The 23098-nt window shown below is 49.1% G+C and overlaps 1 protein-coding gene across 2 annotated transcripts; it reads right to left on the bottom strand.

Annotated features, from left to right (window-relative positions):
* Nucleotides 1-4066: 4066 nt before the first annotated feature.
* ZBTB21 (zinc finger and BTB domain containing 21) lies at nucleotides 4067-22773 on the bottom strand. Of its 2 annotated transcripts, XM_040621886.1 has the most exons (3): nucleotides 22636-22773; nucleotides 9712-11312; nucleotides 4067-9111 (listed from the first exon to the last, which is right to left on the bottom strand). In XM_040621886.1, exons 2-3 carry the CDS (start codon nucleotides 11297-11299, stop codon nucleotides 8117-8119), a joined length of 2583 nt encoding a protein of 860 aa, XP_040477820.1. In that variant the 5' UTR covers nucleotides 11300-11312; nucleotides 22636-22773; the 3' UTR covers nucleotides 4067-8116. The 2 variants fall into 2 exon arrangements, with proteins under 2 accessions (XP_040477820.1, XP_040477819.1); XM_040621885.1 differs by having other exon boundaries at nucleotides 4067-11312.
* Between the last annotated feature and the right edge of the window lie 325 nt (nucleotides 22774-23098).

The raw sequence follows: 23098 nt of genomic DNA, 5'->3' as shown, positions 1-23098 counted from the left end.
TGAGGGTAGACTGTAAAGTGAAGATGTATAGTATAAACTGTAACATAACTACTCAAATAATAAAGTTATAGCTAATAAGCCAACAAAAGAGAGAAACGGAATCATAAAAAAGAAAAACAAGGGGTGCCTGGGTGGCTCAGTTAGTTAAGTGGTTGACTCTTGATTTCAGCTCAGGTCATGGTCTCAGGGTCATGAAATCAAGCCCTGTGTCAGCCTCTGTCTTCAGCAGGGAGTCTGCTTGAGGATTCTCTCTCCCTCTCTCCCTCTGCTTTCCCCCAACTCGCCTGCACTCTCTCTCTAAAATAAATAAATCTTTAGGAAAAAAAAAGAAAGAAAGAAAAACAAAACTCAGTTAATCCAAAAGAAGGAAGAGAAAGAGAAAACAGCAACCACAGAATGGACAGGATAAGTAGAAAATGAATAATAAGATATGAAATGTAAATGGTCTAAATACCTTGACTAAGAGACAGAGGATGTCAGATTGGACTAAAACAGTACCCAAATATATGCTGCCTGCAAGACACACAGTAGATGTAATGACACAAACGGGTAAAAGAATGGAAAAAAACGGACCCTGCTAAAACTTGTCAAGAGAGAGCTGAAGTAGTTATAGTAATAAAAACAAAGTAGGTTTCATGGTAGATAAAGAAGCTCATTTTAAAAATAATGGGGTCAATCAATCCTGCACATGTATGCAGTTACCATCAGAGTGTTTAGACTACATGAAGCAAAAATTGGTAGAACTGAAAGGAAAAAAGAGACAAATAGACAGCCCTTCCTCCCTCCCTGTCTTCTTTCCTTTCTTTCTTTTTTTTTTTTTTTAAGATTTTATTTATTTGACAGAGATAGAGACAGCCAGCGAGAGAGGGAACACAAGCAGGGGGAGTGGGAGAGGAAGAAGCAGGCTCCTAGCGGAGGAGCCTAATGTGGGGCTCGATCCCAGAACGCCGGGATCACGCCCTGAGCCGAAGGCAGACGCCTAACCGCTGTGCCACCCAGGTGCCCCTCTTTCCTTTCTCCCTTTGTTAAAAAGCCATTAGGTAGATCCCCATGAAGCTGGCGGTCAATCTCTGTGTGGAAGGCAGGTGCAAGGGGGCTGGAGGTTGGCTACACACAAGGCAACTGAGGCCATGGGAGCCTCATCTGTCACCATCAGGGGTGAGGTATAAATATGGGGGGGTAAGGTATAAATATGGAAAGGGGGAGCCATGGAGTGAACCATCTGGCATTGGGTTGGAATTGAAGCTATCGGTGTGAACTCATAGATTTGCACATATCCAGATAGGTCTAGAAGATTCAGAGATAAATCCAGATGTCGCTGTGTGTGTGCACATGTGTGCGTGTGTATTTTCCCTGTAAGCCCTCCACTGACGGACCCGGCACATCCACACCTTGCATCAGTGAGCACACCTAATGCCCAGATCCTAGTCTCCAAACAATATTCTCAATTAAAAGGAACCAGCATCCTTAGAGAAACGCCTGGCAGGAAGAGGACAGGGTGAGTCTGGAACACCTCATTGAGTGAGAAAGCAGGAAAATACTCCAAGACCGAAGGGGACGTGTCAGAGGTCAGAGAAGCCAGTCCGAAGCTCCCACTGCCTAAATCTGGGGTATCTAAGCACTGAAACTTTAAAAACAACGGTGATTGATTACAACCCCTTGAATAGAGTAGGAATCCCTGCGTCTACAACACAGAAACAACGAACAAATTAATGGGAATAATAGATTTTTTTCTTTCAATAGAGAGCACGTGGATAAATGAAGAAGGTATGAAGGTATCAGAAAATTTCCATTTGGCAACAACTATAAAAATAAGGAATTCAGGCAAAACCCATCAACAGATCCTAAAACCAGTGGGTAAAAATGGAGATGAAAAACGGGATTCTAAATAGCCTGAAAATGTGTCCCCACAGAAAATTTATTAACTGCAGAGGGGGGAGAAGACATGGTGGGGAAACCTGCACAAATGACAGGAAGAGCGCCCCCAGTGGCGGCCCACGGGCAGCGCATGCCGCCACGCACAGGTTCAGATGGAACCGTCAGCACCCCCGCCATGTTCTGGTGCAAAAATGCATAACTGGGGTCTGATCGGGAGGAAACACCAAACTCCAGTTAACGGGTACTCTGCAAGAACTGGTCCACAGTCCTCAAAAACGGTCAAGGCTATGAACGTCCAAGGAACACCGAGAAATATTCCAAACTGAGGGAGGCGAGAGGACTGGGCTATCTGAGCACGGGGGACGGTGAGACACAGTGTGGGAGGAAAACAAGCCTGCCCCCGATTTACAAACACCTGCATTCACCCGTGCGGTCAGTACGCAGGGTACTTGCTACCACCGACCAGGAGCAGCTAGTCATTAGCTATTCCTGTTCTTAGATGGACAGATGAGTTTATCCAGACAACCCGCCACACCAGGGTGACCTAGTGGGCACTGCGGCAGGGCCAGCGACACGCACGGCCTGCCACACACCCAAAAACAATTACGGCAGCACAAGAGTGCGCGGCATTTACGAAGAGCAAGGAACTCGTCGATCTGAGGACAGCCACCTGAGCTTTTCCGTTCTTCCTTGGGCTTACTGGGAACTATAAAAATTAAAATATGCTCTGGGTCTTTGAGTAGCTGAATCAGAATCTGGGGGATATATGCAGAGAGACTGAGCAAGATTCTCCTAATATTAGCTGAGAGTGAAGGGGCTGGCTGTCTGCAGCGTCTGACAAGATGCCCTCGCTGGACTTATCAGAGCCTTCACATGCACCTTCCCTCTGCCCAGCCTTGGAAACACAAACCTGAGAACAGCCCTGCCCTAGAATACATATGGGTAAACCAGAAGGTGGCAAGGAGATGACAGGGCTCTTCAGGGTTTTGTGGGAACACTTAGGCGCCTGCTTTGAGCTGGGGTGAGGAGCGGGTGCAAAGAGGTCAGGAAGTGTGTCCTGGAAATGATCCAACCCCAGTAAAAGGAGCTAAGACATTCTGCTGGGCAAAATGCAGGGGTCTGCGTGGCGACAACGCACTGACCAAGGGACCCTACCTCGGAGGATGTCATCACAGGACATCCTAATTCATGCTACAGCAGGGCTGCCCCAGGCTTTGAAGTGCTCCCCTGACAGCTCGGGGAGGCTCGCTCTCCAGACATACGCCTTGTAGGAGCAATTCCTGCCACTCAACCGTCAGGGATCATAGAGCTCACGCGCTCAGCAGAGCCGAGATCCGGCCTCTGGCCGGGGGAAACATTACACGTTGGCGACGTGGTTTGGCCACCACAGGCATTTACTGTCCTGAGTGTGTGCCTAAGACTGGGGACGACGCCACAGGACCGCCACAGTCCCAGACCGCAAAGGCTATAATTACTACAAAGAAAAGGGCACAGGAAATACTGTAAATAAAACAGTATTTGGTGGCCAACTGGGTAGCAGAGCTAACGCGGAGCAGAACCAGCTTATGTACTGTTGGTTCAGGTGCCGTGCGATCACAAAACCGTTAGCCAGACGCCCCTGAGGTGGGTCTAGGTGACCCAGAGAGCAGGAGAGCCTGAGACAAGCTCCTTCCCTGCCTGCGGTCGGCCTGGTGGTGGTCATCGGGGATGCCCGCGGCTCGACCCTCCCTCACAGGGAAAGCTAGCAACATAAAAGGCAACCGACCCCAGCATCACAGAAGGACCTGGTTAGGATGACCTGGAAGCCATGAAAATCATGCAATAAAACTCGATTATCAACTGCTTTGCAGATGTCAGTGTGGGGTAATTAAACGTTTGTCTATGCATTTACCCCCATGATCATTTTAAAAACTAATGAGAAAAGTAAAAAAAGAGGTGGGTAGGCAAAGATTGTTGCTTATATAAGGTTTTAGTGGTCACGTATTTGTGGCGCCCCGGTAACCGACACTTCACTGAAACCTAGTTCTCCAAGCGAGCTGGACGCGCTGGGGAAACACCACCTCACCAGCTCTCCGGCGGCTTCTCCCGTGACTCGCCCAGAGCGGCTTCATCTCTACTTGAGAAATGGATACGCTACTAACCGTCGTTATCAACGTCCAGAACATACCGATGAGACCACGACTCAAAACAAAATACAGTACAAATTTATTGACTCCAATCATTCTTAGTCAAGATTTAAGCAAATGAAACAGACAACAGAATTGGATACAGATAAGCAATGGATTAACATTAGACAGAAATCCTATTTTACCATGAGTTTTCAGTTCCAAAAAGCTCATTCCTAAATAAAATTGAACAATGATTTAGTCTGCTAAGGCATTTGACAACAAAATATACACAATTTGTTTATAACCACATTTGTTTAATAGTAAGATTTATTCAGTGAAAACTTTTAAAGTATTGGATTAATGTCAATAAGAAATTACCCCTTTTGAAAATTAACATTAACCAAGTATAACTTTGTGGAAAATTTGAGAACAGCACTAATAAATGACTAGAGAGCACTCAATTAGATTATTTTCAAGATTTACAGTAAAATACTTTGGTTCCCAAACAACGGTCTCTGAAAGGAATTCCTTAAAACCGGACACTAACCCACGTCCACCCCCTCCGGAACGTAAACACGACCATCCAGTCTCCCCCGCCGCGTGGAAGAGAACGCGCGGAGAAGCGCCGAACGAGCACACTAACAAGGATGGAAACATAAAACTTCTTAAAGTGCTAAAGCCACAAAAGAAAACCCTATGTTTTAAACTTAAAAAAAAAAAAAAAAGCCAGTGTTAAAGAACTTATTAAATGTATTAGCATTATTTAAATAACACTTTCCACCATTATTACAAAACACATCCACGAGAAATCAGAAATTGACGAAAACGGACTTGTAATATTCCAATGTGAATTTAGTGCAATTTCTAAAGAAAGTGGCTGGCATGACATCTAATTACTTTTGTGGTACGAAAACTCAGATGTCTTTAATTCCGAAGGTTCCAGATTCTGGCTGTGTACACACACACACACACACACACACACACACACACGCAGTGGATTCTTGTGTGTCTCCCTCCCCCAGACGGGCCGCTGGCCTGCAGAGGAAGATGCCCCCGGCCACCACGAAGGGCACGCTCTACGCTTGCCGCGCGGCCTCTCCCCCGGGCAGCGCCAACGGGCGCTGTATGCGGAGACGACTACCCCTGACGGACAGGAGCTGCAGCCTATTTTTTAAAAGGCTGTTAACGATCCGCTCCAAAACAGAAAACCAAGAACCACATACATTCATGCCCCCCTGCAAATGCAAAAGTGACATCATGGTTGAACTCTTAGTTGTAGATTTTGCTAGAACAATAAATGCACACTAACCATAACTAGTTTTAAAGGTGAATATTCTGTTACATGGAAATATTACTATAAAAAATGCACACTACTTGTAACCTCCATTGCTGACTTTGATAAAAAGACATTTTAGGGTGTCTCTCTTCCCTCTCCCACATCAAGAAAATGATTCAATAGAAAGTTCTCGGATTAACAAAGAATATATTAAAACATCTTACATTCTTTCCACAACTGCATAAAAAAAAAAAGGCATCCTGAATACTTACAAGGAATAGTGAGCTTTCTACATTTTCAAAAATGAGTGCTAATCAGAAAAAACATCTTAGAGAATACCTTTACAAGCTGGAGTCCTAACAATGAAAGACCAACCTGTCTCACAGACCGAGTGTCTGCCCACGGTCCGAGACTAACATTCTTAAATGGAGCGATTCGTGTGTCTTTCATTATTTTACTTCCTGACATTTAAAAGTTACATGAGTGGAAGCATATTTTATTTTTTGACCACCAAAATAAACTCTTTCAGCCTGACACTTTGAAGGCAGAGTATAAAAAGTAATAGAAAAACCGGAACTGCATTATAAATGTTTTTGGTTCAAAATTTTATTTGAAATCTTACGTTCCTGGCCTAGACAAAAATGTGAACGAACGAGACAAAACACTGGCAATTTTCAAAACCTAACAGATACACTAAGCCTATATTTAGATCAAAAATATTTTTTACTGATTAACATTATTAAAAAATCTTCAAAAACGTAGCATAAAGGTTCAAGTCCTGGGATACTGAATTTACAATGCCAAGATCACGTGCGCCGTGAAATTACCGCACACGCTCTCAGTGCCAGAAGCAAGGATTCCTCTGAGGGAGACTGTCGTTCGAAGAAGTGACAGCTGCCAAGGTGTTCGGAGTAAGAAACAGCACATTATGCAGGGAATTAATTCAATGAACAATAATCCGCCCTGATGTTTCATGGAACACCATACGCTTTAGTTTTATCTTTAAAATGCATAGATTTCTTCAAGAAAATATAAAGATGGCAATAAGCAGTCACTGCAACCTCATTTTATTTTCCTTTCTCCCCCCAATTTAAGTAAGAACAAAATTAGGAAGGGACCACTCGAGTATTTTGGGACTTGTGATAGTTTTCAAATGAAGAAATAAAAGGCAAAATTTCATATGCCATCTCTCCAATCTACAAAGCCAATTGGTATTTTATGAAAATGCTTGTGTTTCGATAACAAGTTAAGAATGTCTTTCCTACCGCTAGTACGGAATGTGGGTGACAAGCCCGAGGAGTCCCGAGCTCTTTTCTGCTGCAGTGGTACACGCTGAAGTACTCAGCAAATCATTTCTTACTCACAGTAATTTTTATTTGAGAGAATAGCTTGTAAAAAAAAAAAATTAATACACTTGGGAGCCTTCATCCATAGCACTACCTTAAAAGGATTTTGTAGTTTCAGCAATATTTCCACTTGTCCATACCTAACCCCTTACTTATACGAGTGAAATAGAAGTTTTCCCTTTAGAAACACCCGCTGAGCTTCGGGTAACACTTACAAAAGCCTTTTAATGACAACTTATACGAAATAGAAAAAAAAAAAAAAAGCAGCCCAAACCCTGTGGGCCAAAATAGGTAGCAAAAACTAATTCTGGACCCTTGATAGTGCCTTAATACAGATTTATCAAATGTGAAAGCAGAATGACTGCACTGAGGACATCTTACCACAATAAACTCCAACAAATTCTAACAGAAACAGAGGCAGGAAATGGTACGCTAGGAATACTGTTCTTGAGAGCACGTGGGGACTGCGGCGTGTCTTCCCGTGTCCCACCTTGGGAAGTCAATGCTAACTTGGGACTTAAGCAGCTGTCCTGACCGGGGGGCGTGGGACCGAGGTACCTAAGTGTACGTTCCAACCTTAACTGTTCCACTAATGCTGTTAAATTCAAAACGCCAAGTGCCTTATGCTACCTTTGTTTTCTGTCCCAAACGCACTCAGATTTCCCACCGGTGGCAGCGTGAATCGGAGGAGACCAAACACGTCCAGTCCTGCCGATGCCGGTCAGAGCCGAGACCTGAGGCCCGCGCCGCACAGCAGTTTCGATCACAACGCCTATCGCCACGGAAGCTTTTGTAAACGGGCTCGGAGGCCTTCCAGAAAATCTTCCATCACTAGTTATATTAAATGACCCAAGAGCAAGCTTTTGCTATTTTATAAAAATCTAAGTATAACTATTGCTGATTTAAATTTCTCACAATTTTCATACAAAAAAATTTCTACATGACCACAAAATACCCAATATTTATTGTTATCAAGTGTCAGGATAACTTATTAAAGTTGAGGCTTATCATTGTTTTATTGCTAAAGTATCCTAAGATCTAAGTCGACGCTGCAAACTACCCCACTTCCTCCTGATACGCTGTGGACTCCAGAATGTGGCTGAGACTGAACTAGAACTTAGGGGTCTGAGAGAACCCAAAGAAATACTTGAATAATATTTTACTGATTGCAAATCAGTAAAACACCAAAACAACCTCCGGGAAAAGATTATACTGACACCGTGGAATGAGGAGCCATGCAAACAACCAAGATCAAATTTCGACATGAATGAAGTCAAACCCTCCCGTGACTGTAAGGTCCAAAGCACAACAGGTTTCAGTTTTCCTAAGTCGAGTGAGGACATTACTAATTAGTATCAATTTACCTCAAACTTCTCTTCAAGCATAACAATTTCCAACCTTTATTATTCTCTCTTAAAAAATATTTTGTTTCTTATGCACGTTTCACAATGTAGGCTGAACTCTGGAGACCACCGTCCCTTCCGTGACAGGTGAGAAGGGACGGTCTCTCAGTTGTGGCTTTGCTCGTGACTCCAAAGACTGAAAGCAGTCTTGAATGTCCTATGGCACAGTTTACACATGAACTGTCTTTTAAAGGTGATTGCCGAAAGGGGGGGGGCATGGTAAAAAAGCGTGTCGGACTCCTGGGGCACGAACAGTTTCTCCGTGGCGGGAGCGGGGTTTTCAGCCAAGCCCGTGGGGCTGTCGGGCTCCAGAGGCTGGATCTTGGGCAGCGGCGGGGGCGGGGGCAGCGGGGGCGGGGACGGAGAGTTTGTGGGCACGGGGCACGCTTCCGAGTCTTTGTGCGCCGGGTCCTCCGTAGCCTGAGACATGTGCGACTGGAAGTGACTCCAGAGCCGGAAGTTGGTGCGGAAAGCTTTGTTGCACACGTGGCAGATAAAGGGTTTCACGGAGCACAGGAGCTCCTGGTGCCGCTCCAGCTGCTTGTGCGCCGTGAACGTCTTGCCACATTTCTCGCAGGGCCACAGGCTGGTGTCCTTGCTGGAGCTGGCGTCCTTGGGGGCGGCGCGGGCCTCAGGCGCCTCTTCCTCGGCCTCCTCCGCGGGCTCCTCTTTGACGTGGATCTTCAGTTGCTTCGAAAGGCTGAGGTCTTCAGGGAGACAGGAGGAGTCTTCCGAATCGAAGTTCACTTGCTCCGAACAATCACTGAACGCGTTGTCGTCTTTGGCGGCGACTGCGTGGTTGGCTTTATGAGGCTCGGGCTGGGCCGGGGGCCTGGCAGCAGCGGCCACGTCGCCGTTGTGGTCCAGAACGGGTAAGGAGAGGTTTTCGGCCGGTGCCATGGTGTTCTGATTATGGACTTCCACCTGGTGCCGCCAGATGCTGAAGGAGGACTTGAAGGTGCGCATGCACTCGAGACACGTCAGCTTCTTGTACTCACACTTGCTCTCGTGCTCCTGCTTTAGCTCCGGCGAGAAAAACCTAAGGCTGCAGTAGGGGCAAACGGTTGCGTTTCTGCATAATCGCTCGTGGTTTCCTTGCTCTAGAAGAGAAGAGAGCTTAGCATTACAGAGGCGGCACTGGTAAACCTCCTTGTTCTCTACTGGACTCTCGAGAGAAACATGCTCTTTGGGCTTAGCAGCTCTACTGACGCCAACGGGCTTTTCTCCCGGGTGCATTTTTATGTGCTGCTTGAACTGCGAGAGAAAGCGGTAGGCTTTTCCACAGTAAGTACAAATGTACGCTCCTTTGGCTCGCGACCGCAAGTTCCTCTTGATGGCCTGGGCCTGGGAGCTACTCGGCCCCTGGAACCCAGGCTTGCTGCGCCTCAGCTTAATGATCAGGGCCTTCTTAATCTCTCTCTCTCGCACTATGTCAATCAGCTTTCTTTGGAATTTCTCATCCAAAACGGCATGTGAACTAGAGGCTGGTGACGGGTTCTTCACTATGCCGTGCTGGGTCTGACAGTGCGTCCACACTTTGAAGTTTGTGTGAAACCGCTTGTGACAGATGTCGCAAGCGTAGGGCTTCTCTGGGTTATGGTACATGTTAATATGCCGGTGAAGACCTGCGGTCGATCTAAAGATCTTAAGGCAATGTTTGCATTTAAATTTTTTGTTTGGTCTTGTTCCCTCCAACTCACCAAATTCATCTTTATTCAAGTCAGAATCTGGAAACTCTGCATCGGGGAGAGGAGGGCTTGAGCCCTCCTCGAAGTTCTCTTCGGACACCGGAGACCCGTGCTCATCCTCCTTCACCTTCTTCAACGGCAGCCTTCGGTCCGCCTGGAACCTCCTTTTTGCCGGGAGCCTGCTCATGTCTTTTTGGTCATCTTCGGTTTTCAGGGAAAGGTCTCTGGTGGCGGCCGACGCGGCGGCCGTGTCTCCCACGGTGACACGGATGATGTCGGAGGGGTCCGACAGTGGGCTGCGGGGCTCCGTCTTGATGCGGACCTCAGTCACGGCAGGCTCTCCCTCCCTCTCTGTGGACTGGGAGGCGCTGAAGGACCTGAGTCGGTGGGGCTGGGGCGCGGGGCTCCGCTCATCAAGGGCCGCCTTCTCCCCGCACTCCTTCAGAGACGACTTCTGAGACAGAGCACAGAACACACCCCCCGGCATGTCGCCGGCCACTGAAGAGGGCCCCTGGGAAGACTTCAAATCTATGGAGGGCGAGTAGACGGGCACCTGGCTGTCCATGGACAGCGACCGCCTGAGCAGACTCTTGACGAGCGGGCCGCTTCTGTCGATGCCTGGCTTTCCGGAGCCAGAGCTGCCGGACGGGACCACCAGCCCCAGCTTGGAATAGTACAGCAGGTTTCTGTCTTCGCCTGGACCACCTCCTTTGTGAGTTTCCTTCAGCACGTAGGGGGTCTCCGATGAGCCTCCAAGAGTCAACACCGGGGGCCGCGGTCTCTTCAAAGCCAGCTCTATGGCTTTGCCTTTGGGAAGCTGGCCGCTCAGACCGGCTTTATCGTCCGTCGCCTCTCTGTCCTGCAGAGGCTTGGAAGGCAGCGGTACATTCCTTTTCACCAAACTGCTTCTGCTGAGGTCATCCAGGGGCCCAGAGTGCTCCAGAGACTTGGCGTAGCCCACAGAACCATCTTTCGGCCAGCTCTTTTCGGCTAGTGGCAAGCCGTGGAGCGGCTCGGCCAGTTTAGGAACGTGGGGCTTACTGGTGCTGGTCTTGACTGCAGTGCTAGGGGAGGGCCGGGACGTATGGCTTAGGTCGGCTTGATTCTGACTCACGGTTTTTCCCTGTGCTTCGTTTCTACTTTGACAAACGATGACGCTTCTCTTCTGAGAACTGCTTTCATCATCTTCTATGAATATTTTTTTCCTGCTGGGACACGTTGGAAAGGGGGCCTGAGGTGTTTTGGAGACGATGTTGGTCAGAAAGGAAATCCCAAGGCTATAGCCTAGTTCTTGCACAGCTGCGAGACTGCTTTTCTCAACAAATAAAGATGAAGAATAAATGTAGTTCAAAACATTATCAAAAGCATCTGGTTCACAAAAGTCAAGCTGAAAGACAGTCTGTGACTCATTCTCCTTGTTGGTGAATAAACTCTGGAAGTATTCACTGCTGGCGGCCAAGACATTTTTATGCGCTCGAAATTTCTGGTCTCCGACAATCAGGAGCACGTCACACAGCTGTCCTTTGAGGCGCTCCTCGTTGAGCGCGCTCAGCAGAGAGATGGCATGTGCCGGGTTGATGTAATGCAGCAGTCCCTCCATCGTGGGTACTTACCTGAAAGACAAAGTATACAATGATCGTGAAAAATGTGGTGAAAAGCTCTCCATAGGACGAAACGCTCCTCAAGGGCCGGGAGCCCTAGCTGTGTTTTCACAGGCACCAGTACTAAGCAGACTGTAGGCAGACAAAAGGTGTGCACGAACGATCTTATTTCAACAACATGGGAAACAGCAGCCGGTGGGTCTCAGGGCTCGCGGAGCGTCAGTCACTACCGCTGAGCGGTGCTAGGGCTGAAGACTCAGCTTGGGTATTCTCAATCCAGCAGACGGCTGCGGGGCCTCGGCAGCAATGCAGAGAAGCACTGTCTGAAATGAAAGGTTTGTCAGTTAGGGTTCTTATCCATTCGATGCTTGGTTCTATCCCTTTTAGTTCAGAGCGTAAGCATGAAGAATCTAAGCTCCAGAGTCTGCGATTCTGAAAGGAAGTCAATCTTATCACTGGATGTACTTATCCACCATGTGAACTGTGAACAGTGGGTTGCAAGGGGGGGCGGTCTCACCAGACCTTTAAAAATAGGGAAAAATCTGGAAAGAGAAAGAAAAATTTCACTTACTGATTACTACTGTATCACAGTGTTCAGCAAAGGTTAGAATGTTGAACAACAGAAGAGCTTGGTTTCTTTCTTATGCGAACCACCTTGCAATCTCCTGAATACTATTTTCTTACCAAATCACATTTTCAATGATAGCAGAGAGGAAACTGCTGCCTGATCCAAACGTAATTATTACTAATTGTAAATGAAGGGGTTTGAAATGAGATCACACTGCAATTCTCTCCCAATCTAAAGGTGAGATGTGAAGGCCTGGGAGCTGGGTGCAGGCTCTGGCAGAGGCGCTGGGGTGAGAGGCTGCCCCCTTCCTGGCTGAGTACCAGGTCCCTCCCGTGAAATGGGTGGACAACTGTGTCCTCCTTTAGGGTTGTTGCAAACGCTGGATGAGCCAGCATCTCATATAAGGCAAACATTTAATTCAGTCAAAGAAAAAGGTCCATATTAATGCCACTCATGCTCTCAACAAAGGGAAAGCCACTTAGCACAGAAACGACGCAGGACTATCCAAAGCTGACCCCTCACTTGGGCTCCTGTTACTGCAACCCCTCATCTCTGGTTTGACTGGAGTGTCCCCCTTAAAAGAGCTATGACATTTAGGGGCACCTGGGTGGCTCAGTCGATGACGCGTCCAGTTCTTGATTTTGGCTCAGGTCATGATCTCAGGGTCGTGGATCGAGCCCTGTGTCAGGCTCCACACCCTGCCTGAGATTCTCTCTACCCCTCAGCTTCTCACCCCTCTAAAAAACCAATAAAATAAAATAGTTACGACACTTATTTTTTAATGGATGTCTTATGACATTTATTTTTGAATGGAGTCCAAGTAACTAAGACTGTGACAGTTTTCTCTTTCTCTAGAGGGCAGGTTGTAAATGTACTAAACTCGGCACAGGATGCTGGCAAGTTCTCCTCTGGTTTCAAAGGATCAGCCTTTGCCGGTCAACCAGCATGCGGACTCTTCAGAAGAGCCCACGAAGAAGAGTTTGCTGGGCCACCAACCTAGAATGACCAAGCATGGTACACAAACTTCTCTCCTATTACTGATTCCCCGCTATGGTGCCGACTCAATCTAACGGGTTCTGAGACATTATTGCTTCCAGGGAGGATGTCCCCAAACACATGCCTTGGTCAGAGTGTATGGAGTTTCTGCTCATTCCTACCTTCCGTCATTTCATTATCAGTGGCAAATTTTAATTCCTCTATTTGCGACTGCTTGATAGAGACCTTTGCCCTTCCTTTTCCATTAGCCATTTTAATTTCTCCCTTAATCCTACTATCATGTCTCAACAATCATGCATTTATTTATGTACCCCTGTATCATCTTTCACAAAGGTCAGCAGAGAAGGAAATAACTTGTAATGCCACAACTCAGCTGTGTACTCAATGCCATTTTTAACACTAATAATTTTTGAAAAACCTAGTTCGGATGTTGCCACAGGAAAAAGCAACAGATGTAAAATTAAAAGCATGGACAAGTATTTTTCAAAAGGGTTTCTTACAATCAATTTAGTTATTAGAAACTAGCAATTAAAATCATAAACTAAGACAGAGTTTTCTGCATCAGAATGCCTCAAACACAGGGAGGCAGAGACCTTGTGAAATGTCAGTCTCAGTTACATATGCACATGTCCACACATGTGGGCACACACAACACATCCATCCTGTGAGCCGGGGTCAAGACGGTTGGAAAGTCAACACTGTGGGCTAGTCAACCTCTGAGGCTCAGTTTCCCCCCACTGCAGAACAGGGCTAACAGCAGCTACCACACAAAGCTACGGTGAGACGTAAATGCGAACACAGTATCTGCACCTACGACACACCACAAACTTCACAAGTCACTCACTCGTTCGCTCGCTCAACAAAATGCTACTTGAGAAGGTCTGAAGGCAGGGAGCCGTAAGAATCACTGATGAGCGACGAGCTCTGCAAGCAGAGGGAAGAGCCCAAGTCACAGCAGGACTGGAGCAGGGAGCTGCGGAAACACAGCAGGAAAACTGAGCTTTCCACCAGAAGTGACGAGGGCAGTCGCTGGAAGATTCAGACAGAAAGATGACATTGAATTATGTCATCCTTTGAATTATGTTTCAAAAGGATCACTCTGGCTCCGCTGTTGAGAATGGATAACAGGCAGGAAAGGTGGAAGCTGGGAGACCAGCTAGGAGCCTACAGCAACGGAACAGTGGAGACAGGACTGTGGCCCAGACCAGCTAGCGTCTACGGCAATAATCCGCGTGAGACTCGACAGTGCCCGGCCCAAGGTGGCAGTTGAGGGAAAGGCAGTTACTTGGATTTCTAATGGACTGACCATAGCGGATAAGAAGGTGAGGAGTTAAAGACAGCTCCAAGAATTGTACCACAACAGCTGGAAGGATGGCCTTACTTGAAATGAAGTTTGATGGAAAAACTGGTTCAGACATTTTTCAGGAATTCCGTTTGATATTCTAAATGTGAGCAGGCATCTATTCATTAATGTACCGTTCACGGGCACCCCTTCTTGCTTCACTCTCCCTACCCACCTTTCCTGTGCTTCCTGGGATCACTTCCCAAATAAACACCTACTCTGACTCTGTGGCTCAGGGTCTGCTCTGGGGGGTCCAAACAAAGACACCCAGGGCACCTGAAAGCACAGGTGTGGGCTAAGGGAGTGCATGAGGACTAAACCAAGTGAGAATTTCCATGTCCTTGGGCACGAAACAAACGCAACCGCACACACCGTCTGCACTCTACGGCCATATACGAAAACCAACATGGTTCAGAAAAGTTTCCTTCTTTTGCTTTCTTCAACTTACCATGAACCCTGCCTTTGTTCTAAATCACTACTTCTAATCCCTTAAGCCACAGGTTCCCATACTCTTTGAATGAAGACATTTTGGAATTAGGGTAAGTCACTCAGAGGTGGGTTATATGAGAAAGAGTCACTGTCCTCGAAAACTGCTTAAAGCGATTCATGTGGGATCCCCTCCATTTAGAGTCATCAGTGAGACTGCCTGCTTGGAAAGGGGCCAAGCACGTCAAATTCTGGATATGCGGGTGCGGGCGACGCCACAGTCCCGCCCGCCCGCTCGCTCTGGCGTCAACTGCACACGCAACAGCTGCCCCGTGAGCGCCTCCTCTACCACGTACTACTGCCCACACTTTCACACCCTCACGGAGTTGTACAGCAACCCTAGCAGGCAGGTACCGTGATTATCTGAGATGAGACACACAGGCACAGAGGTCAAGGACCTGCTCAAGGTCCCACCAAGTGCAAGCGGTAGAGCAGGACTCACACCACGGGCTGTGGCTGCAGGGGCCGCTCTCGAACCCCCACACCACGCTGTCTCCAGTTCCCTGCTTCAATCCGCACAGGAACATCGGAGCTGGGCATTGTCCACACGCCTGTTTCACAAATGAGGAGATGGAGGCACTGGGAGAGCGCACACTGGGCCCAAGGTCACACCGCCGGCCAGCAGCGGGGAGACCTGGGAGTCGGGGCCCAGAGCCTGGACTCAGCCACCCCCTTCCACACTTCTCACGGCCCGCCCGATGCCTGGCAGGACACGGAGGATAGAAGCCCGACAAGCACAGGCCTGTCTCACAGCTCTGAGACCTGTGCAGTGGGAATGGGACAGGTCAATTGGTCAGCACGTGACAGCGAGCGGAGCCCCGGAGAGGGCACGTGCAGGTGGTGGCATCAGGGGCAGCTGAAAGGCACGTCAGGGGAGGCACTCTACAGACAATGCTTCTGAAAGAGCAGGAGTCAGGAAGGAAGGGTGAAGGGCATTCCAAGGACAAGAGCAGTGTCGGATGGCACAGAGCCGAGGCGGAGTGGCTGGCGGGAGCACAGGCTGAGTGCAGGGGAGGGCAGGTGATGAGGCTGTGGAGGGGACGGACGCAGGAGGGCCCCAAGGGCAAAGCTAAGGCCACTCCAAGACCCGAAGAGGAGAAGGACCTCCTCTAGCCTCTCGGGCAGCCCGGGACAAAGTCCAGAGATGTCTGGAGTGACAGGAAAGCAACGCGGGGCATGCAGACTCCTCACCCACCCTCCGCCTGAAGCCCCTGCTTTTACCTTTTTCATTATGAAACTCAAACATCACGGGCCCTTTCCTGGTCTAGCTGCAAACAACTGACGTTTTGGAATTTTGTGTTTTAAGGACAGTAGGTGTATTTATTGAGCTTAAGGACTTAACTAAAAATATAAAATGCTCCACTAAGGACGTAGGCCGAAAGGGGGTGGAAGTCACAACCACTGCATTTCATGAGCTAACCCAGTGGGACCCCTGGGGGCGCCGGGATGTGCGGACTGAGTGCCCACCCCCTTTGTTCTTCCTGCTCCCCAGCCCTCAGGTAAGACTGACTTTGTTGCCAAAGGTACCTCTTCCTCCACAAATCCGCTGGCTCATCAAACTCCAACTTCTTACCTACGTTTTAATGATGAATTAACCAGGACCTCTGACTTACAGAAAACCGTGCATCACACACTGAAAAGCTCTCACACGGAACTGCGCGTTGCCCCCGGGTCTGCCCCCCACTCCTTTTCCATTGCTCATCTCCACCTGACTCATCGGGGCAGAGCTCCTGCTATCACTGTAGTCATAGTGAGAAGTCTTGGCGCTCTGAAGAGGAAAGTGGGTGAAATGTGGACCGAAGAGACGTTTACGATGGACAGAAAGAGCTCAGCGGAAATCCCCCAGGAAAGACAGACTCTGAAATGGGGCTGGCGTGCTACCGCCTGGATCCTCGCACACACAGATCTTCCCAAACTCTGCCTGAATTGTTCCTATTTCATGCTGTTTCCTGAAATTTCAAAATGAGAATCTTTACAGTTAACAATTCATGGAACTCACAGCTCCATGGAAAAGACCTTCAAATCAATATTGGTCTCCAGTCCCGGCTCTGTCACCTACTTGGTATGTAAGCTGGTAAAGATCACTTGACCCTTCTGAGTCATAGTGTCCTTAACCTGTTAGATGCAGCTAACCCCACTTACCACATAGGATTTTTATGAAGAACAAGACGCACGGTGTTCACCAGCTCCTCGTGTATGTAGCGCTTCCTATACGGCAAGCATGCATTCTATGTCCTTCCTCTCTTCCTCTCCTGAATGTTATGGCCCCAAATGTTATAAATCATAAGAGATGCCGGTGATGGGAGAGGAGTGAGCTGGCCAGCTCCCTGTTGTCCAGCCGCACACATTCCCGTGGTAGGACAGAGACATATAAAAATCAAATAGGATGAAAGATACAGACAATGCTAGGAGAATACTGATTTCCGGCAGCAGTTAATTTGGCTGAGTGGTGGGAGGGTGGGTGAGTGCACAGTGGGTCATCAGGGAAGACTTGGGACTCACCGCTCACTCCGCTATTGTAATAGCAAAGATTCCACTCTTCACATTTCTACTACAGAAACTTTTCAGAAACACACATCTGATTGTGCCAGGCTTAAAAACTCCTACTAAAGGCTTACACTGGCCTCAAGTTCCAATCCCCTAGCATGGCCACAAAGCCCTTCACAACTGAACCGCAGAAAATTATTTTATACCAACATCTCAAATTCCTCAGGAACTACATGCCAACAGAAGCAGGGATTCGTGTCTTAATAGAAATTAATTCAATGCAAATACTTTCCTTTTTATACCAACATTAGATCAAGGAGTTAAGATTTTTAAGGGGATGGAGGGAAGGCAAACAATTCTGGAATACAGAGCATTCTGAGACATGCGCAGAAAAAAGCAAAGCACAGCTAAGCACTGGGGATAAAAGGGCACCAAGAGGTGAATGAGGGGCCCAGAAAGGGAGACGGGAAGAAACCAAGATAACCTCACTGACTTTCAAGTTTTGGAGACTAAAACTCGGCTGGTGTCAGAGCTAAGGTACACATTACAATTCAAACTTGCTCCAAGACTGGCCCATAAAACCCTTGGTACCACTTCCACAGGAAAACGTCTTATATCCAAAACATTAACCTAAAACCGAACTCTGCACACATGATCCTTTGGAATATTGGGGGCTGCTTTCATAGTCCCAATCATTACACCCATAAAAAGGAGGAACACTTATCACAAAGCAAGTATCTCGTCAGAAAAACAAAGCACCTTACATGTGACTTCGGAGCATACACATACCACCAGCCCCACACCTTCCCGTCTGGATCAAGGCCTGACACTCCACTTGATTTCATTATTCGAAGGAGACAAGAAGTGCCCTGAGGTAGGTTTTATCCATCACTTAGTAACAACGCAGACATGCAGAAATCATCTAAGGCTTCTCAGATTTCAAAGCCAGCCTTCCTCAATCAGCTCCCTCCAGGGAAGGAGTGTCACCCCTTTGGGTCCAGTCTCACCCCATTTTCAGTCTCTCCAGATTAGGGATGACTTTAGTTTCGGGGTGTGCTCTGTTGTAACATAGCTTGGGCCCTTCACAAAGCGGCGGCTCTTGTTTGGCTCCGGAAGAACCACCCCCTGTCCCAGGAGTCGGAGCCACTCTCTGATAGCTTAGGGGCAGGCACACAACCAAAGCCACGCAGACCGCAAACTCTCTCCCCAGAAGATGGGCCCAAAAATGCAGTTGGCTGGTGCCCACTATACTGATTCCTGCCAGTTACCTTGGTTTCCGTACTTCCTGGCCCAATTCTCTAGCTTTTCCTTAACCCTCAGGAGCAGCCCTGTGTCTCTACAATAAATTCCTTGTTCTATTCAAGCTAGCCTGTTTCTGTTCTTGTTATTAAAGGACCCTAACTGATTATATTTCCAAGTGTTACTCATTCTTCCTGCCACGCTCTCCAAGTCCATCCTTTACAATCCTGCTGCTAGACAGGGCTTCCTAAAACAAAGCTTCAAGCATTCATTGGACATACACACTAGGGAATACTATCATGAATTCAACTTATTTATTGAGCTCTTACTATGTGTAAGGCATGGTTAGACATGCCTGAAATACAGGGATGCACAAAACAGACAAGGCCCCCAAATTCTGGTGGGGTAAATGAGATAATGAACAAGAAATCAAATGAAAAAGGTAGCTTCAGGCTGTACTATGGAAATAAACAGGGTGCTATAACCGGGTGGAGAAACTAGGGGTTTGGAGAGAGTGCTTAGGAAATGGTTCAATGTGATATTTTAGCTGAGTGCTAAAAGCAGGCTGAAAAGAAATAATAATGAAAACATGGTTCTCTGTTAGGTTAAAATGCAAAATTTCAAAACATAGACTCTACACTTCTGTGAATCTGGTCACGAACTACTTTTTAAATTTTCTTTCCCTTCGCTATTCCCTTGTGATGACTTCCTGCTTCAGATGCTGTGTCTGAGACACAACCCCAGTGTCCCGCTTCTCCCACTACAAGATCTTGAATGTCCAAGACCTCATCTACCCTTCTCCAGGACTCCACTCAGCTGAACACTCATCATCCTTCAAAGCTCTCAGCTCAAGTCCAGTCCCTCCATAAAGCCTTCTGCCACCGGCTGGACTGTGTCCCCCTCTCCCTGCTCCATCACATGCTGAAGCCCTAACCACCCCTGCCCCGGCACCTCAGAATGCAAGCATATTTAGGGGCTCCTGGGTGGCTTAGTAGGTTAAGTGTCTGCCTTTGGATGGGGTCATGGGTTCGGGGTCCTGGGATGGAGCCCCACACTGGGCTCCAGGGAGCCCACTTCTCCCTCTGCCTCTACCCCTCCTCCCTACTTGTGCACACACATGCGCTCTTTCTCTCCATCTCAAATAAATAAATAAAATCTTAAAAGAAAGAAAGGATGCAAGCATATTTAGACAGAATCTTTAAAGGTATCATCAAGTTTTAATGAAGACTTTAAGGTGGGCCCTAATCCAATCTGACTGGTGTCAGAGAAGGAGATAAGGACACCAGCACACAAAGGGACGAGCACATGACGACAGGAAAGACGGTCCTCTACGTGCCAAGGAGACAGGCCTCAGGAGAAACCAATGCTGCCCACACCCTGACCCTGGACTTCTAGGCTCCAGGAGGAAATACATTTCTGGTAAGCCCCCCAGTCTGCGCTGCTTTGTTCTGGCAGCCCTAACTAACCAACAGACATTCCCTGATTCCTTCAGTTTATAATGAGGAAGCACCTTTCAACTCTGGTATCACAGAGACAGACTGGCACTGTTCACATGTCTATTTGCTGCCAGATATTGTTTGTCTCCCCAACAGAACTGTGAGCTGTGTGAGGACTAACAATCTACTTAATATCTTCTGACACTCTTCACAAGGTCCAACCTGATATCTTGCACAACAATAAATATTTGTTGATTTTTCTGCAGCCTGATAATCCAATTATATGCAGGACTAGAAATCATGTCTTTCGTTTGTTTTCCTAAAGTAAAGCTGGTCCCATCACTGCCTTTTAGCATTGTATATTGATTTTTCTATCACTTCCTGGATAAAATCCAAACTCTACATACAGACTGGCATACAAGCCTCTTCATAGTCTGGTCATAATTTAGCTTTCTGCCCTCTCTGGACACTTCTTGCCATCTACCCTACAAAGCTGTACATCGATGTCCACTACCAGACATACCTTTCTTACCTTCCCTTGCTCAGATGTCACCGTCTCTGCAACACTCTGGTTACTGCGACCCCAGCCAATGGCTCAGTCCTATCTGAACTACCACAATATTCCATCCACCTGTCTGCAGTAACAGCACAACTATTTTGAGTGACCTGCTTTTCTATCTACCTCCCTCGTGAGAGCCCTCAAAAGGAAGAATGCTTATTTTCGTCTGTGTATCCCCAATGCTTAGCACAGGCCTGGCAAGTGTCTGCTGGGTAAAGAGAGAAACCATTACGCTCAAGGTTCAAGACCTGCACCTGCTCACCTTTACTGCTCCAGCATCTGTTAAGAGCTCAGCATGTGGCAGCTCTGCTCTCTGTGTGAGCTCTTGTGGCTTACAGGTCTACTGGAGGACTCCTAGATGTGTATCTCTGCTTAGACTTCTCCTTGGGATGGCAGGTGCCTGAACATTTCCATCACAGCAAACTTCACATGCCCAGCGCAGCACTTAGGGCCCACTTCCCTCGCCCCTACCCCACATCTGCTTGTCCTCACACATTCCTTATTTGGTTAGGTGTGCTGCCAACCACCAGCTCTCCCAAACCGGAAACCTCTTTCCTCTCCAGCCCATCGCACAACCTGGCAAACCTCACTTATAAACAGCTCTAGAATCAGCTCTCCTATCCTTATTGGCTCTGGGACAACTAGAATTGTTCCTTCAGTCATCTCCTGCTCACCTAGAGACTCCCAATAACCAGTCTTTGGTCACACACCCAGCATCCCTTGCCATGAACTGTTAGGTTCCTTGAAGACAGGACTTATCTCCTTTTCACTCCACGTCCAATAGTATTGAATGAATTAATAAGCAAACCAATACCCCAAATTTCTACTTTCTTTTTATCACCAATATTTAGGAATACTTAAATTTAGAAGTAATGACAATTGGACATTAGAGGTGGATGAAGGATTTACTCCAAGCATCAGAGGGGAGAAAGGATTTAAGAATAACTGTCAATGAGAAATTCAAAATCGATTAGCCCACTTTGTCCCCCTGAACAAGGTGCACAGACCACAATGCAGGCTCCTTGTTGATGACTCAGGGTCATCATTATGAACAATCACTGGACTATGCTGTAATACGCTGATGCCCTCTGATGCCAGAGGTGGGCAGAGCTGGTAGCTCCCGCACTAAAAGACCCCGGGATGCTACACTGTGCGGGGTCTGATGAACCTTTGCCCCGCTGGACCACTGTCTGGCATTCCCGAGGGAGAACCGGTCTCTGAAACCACCCCACCCCCACACGTGCTGCTCAAGTGGCATTCTCCCGAGGCACGAGCCCTGCGTTTGCACGGCATAGCAACCGAGGTGCAGGGCTAGCGCCGAGAGGCTCCCCTAGGCTGCGGTCCTTCACAGGCCGCTACTGAACTCGAGATAAGCGGTATGGGCGATCAGACAACCCATGAAAAGAAGCCGGGGACTCCCGCCGGCTGAGGTCTCTGAGCGGGGGTGCCCAGAGCCGCTGGTCCCGACCCACCCCCTTCCCCAGCGCCTCCGGCCGCAGATTCCCAGTGGGGAACCGTCCACAGCCCCGCACAGAGGCCTGCGGCCAGCGGCGGGGAGTCCGAAAACCGAGTCCTCCGGGGGTTCTGGAGGAAAAGGAGCGCGCTCCGGAGGCCACGCGTCCAGCAGACGGCCGGCCAGGGAGGCGGGCGGGGGCGGAGCCCGCTCCACAGAGTCAACTTGTGCTGTGGACGGGTTTCGCCTGCGGCCGCCGGGCGGCACCGAGGGGCCACGGGGCGCAGGCTGCGGCAGGTGCGGGGTCACTGCCGCCCCGCAGCTTCCGCGTATCCCACCCTGTCCCCGGAGCGACCCCACGCCTGCACCGGACCGGAGCACGCGCCCGAGGCCGGAAGGCGTCCTAACCGCTCGGCGCAGTTACGAGCGCCGAGACCGGGGCGTCCGGCCCAGGGGGCACCTGGCCGGGTGAGGGAAGACTAGCCGGGGATGGAGCGTGCGCACTGGCGAGGGCGAGGCCAAGTGCGGGCAAAGAGCATGCGCAGCGTGAAGGCACAATCGGCTACGTGGGAGCCTGGGGCATGCTCGGTGAGAGCCCGGACCCCGCGCACGCGCAGAAGCTCTCGGAGCCCGCAACCCGCTGGTGGAGAGAAAAAAGAGAGAAATCACCTCAGAGTTACGTCAGGAAAGGCCGCGTTTTGCGAGGAGGCTGTGGCCTCCCACGGGGCCCCGCAGTTCTCCTAGGGCGAGGGGCGTGACAGTTACTCACCGGTCTCCAGCCCCGAGGCAGACGCCGGGCCCCTTTCCGCTCACACTCGGCTCGCGCGCGCCGCAGCCGCCGCTGCCGCTGTGATTCCATCCATCTTGAATTTGACGTCATCCCACACCAGGGATGAGGTCATCGCAGGCAGCGCTCGTCACGTGCGCGGCGCTGTGATTGGGCCCCGGGCGCCGGGGGGCGGGGCGAGGGAGGTGCGCCGCGCCGGGGGCGGGCGAGGGCGGGCCTGAAGGGAGCGCCGCCGCAGTCCGCGTCCTTCCGCGCTCCGCGCGCGCCTTCCGCCCGGCGTCCGCGTGGGCCCGCGTCCTCCGGGCGCCCGCCCCCCGCCGTCGCCTCGCGCCGTCGCGGCGCGCCCTGGCCGGGGGTCTCTCCGGCCCTAGACGGTTCTCTGGTCTCCTGCGGGCGGCCGTGAGGCGGCGGCGGGGGTGGAGTGGGACTGCTTTGCGCGGTCGTC

This window comes from Ursus maritimus, unplaced genomic scaffold, assembly GCF_017311325.1.
Source record: "Ursus maritimus isolate PB19 unplaced genomic scaffold, ASM1731132v1 scaffold_4, whole genome shotgun sequence".
NCBI classification, from domain to species: Eukaryota; Metazoa; Chordata; class Mammalia; order Carnivora; family Ursidae; genus Ursus; species Ursus maritimus.
The sequence above is the reverse complement of the archived record's forward strand: the minus strand, read 5'-3'. Positions and strand labels throughout refer to the sequence as shown.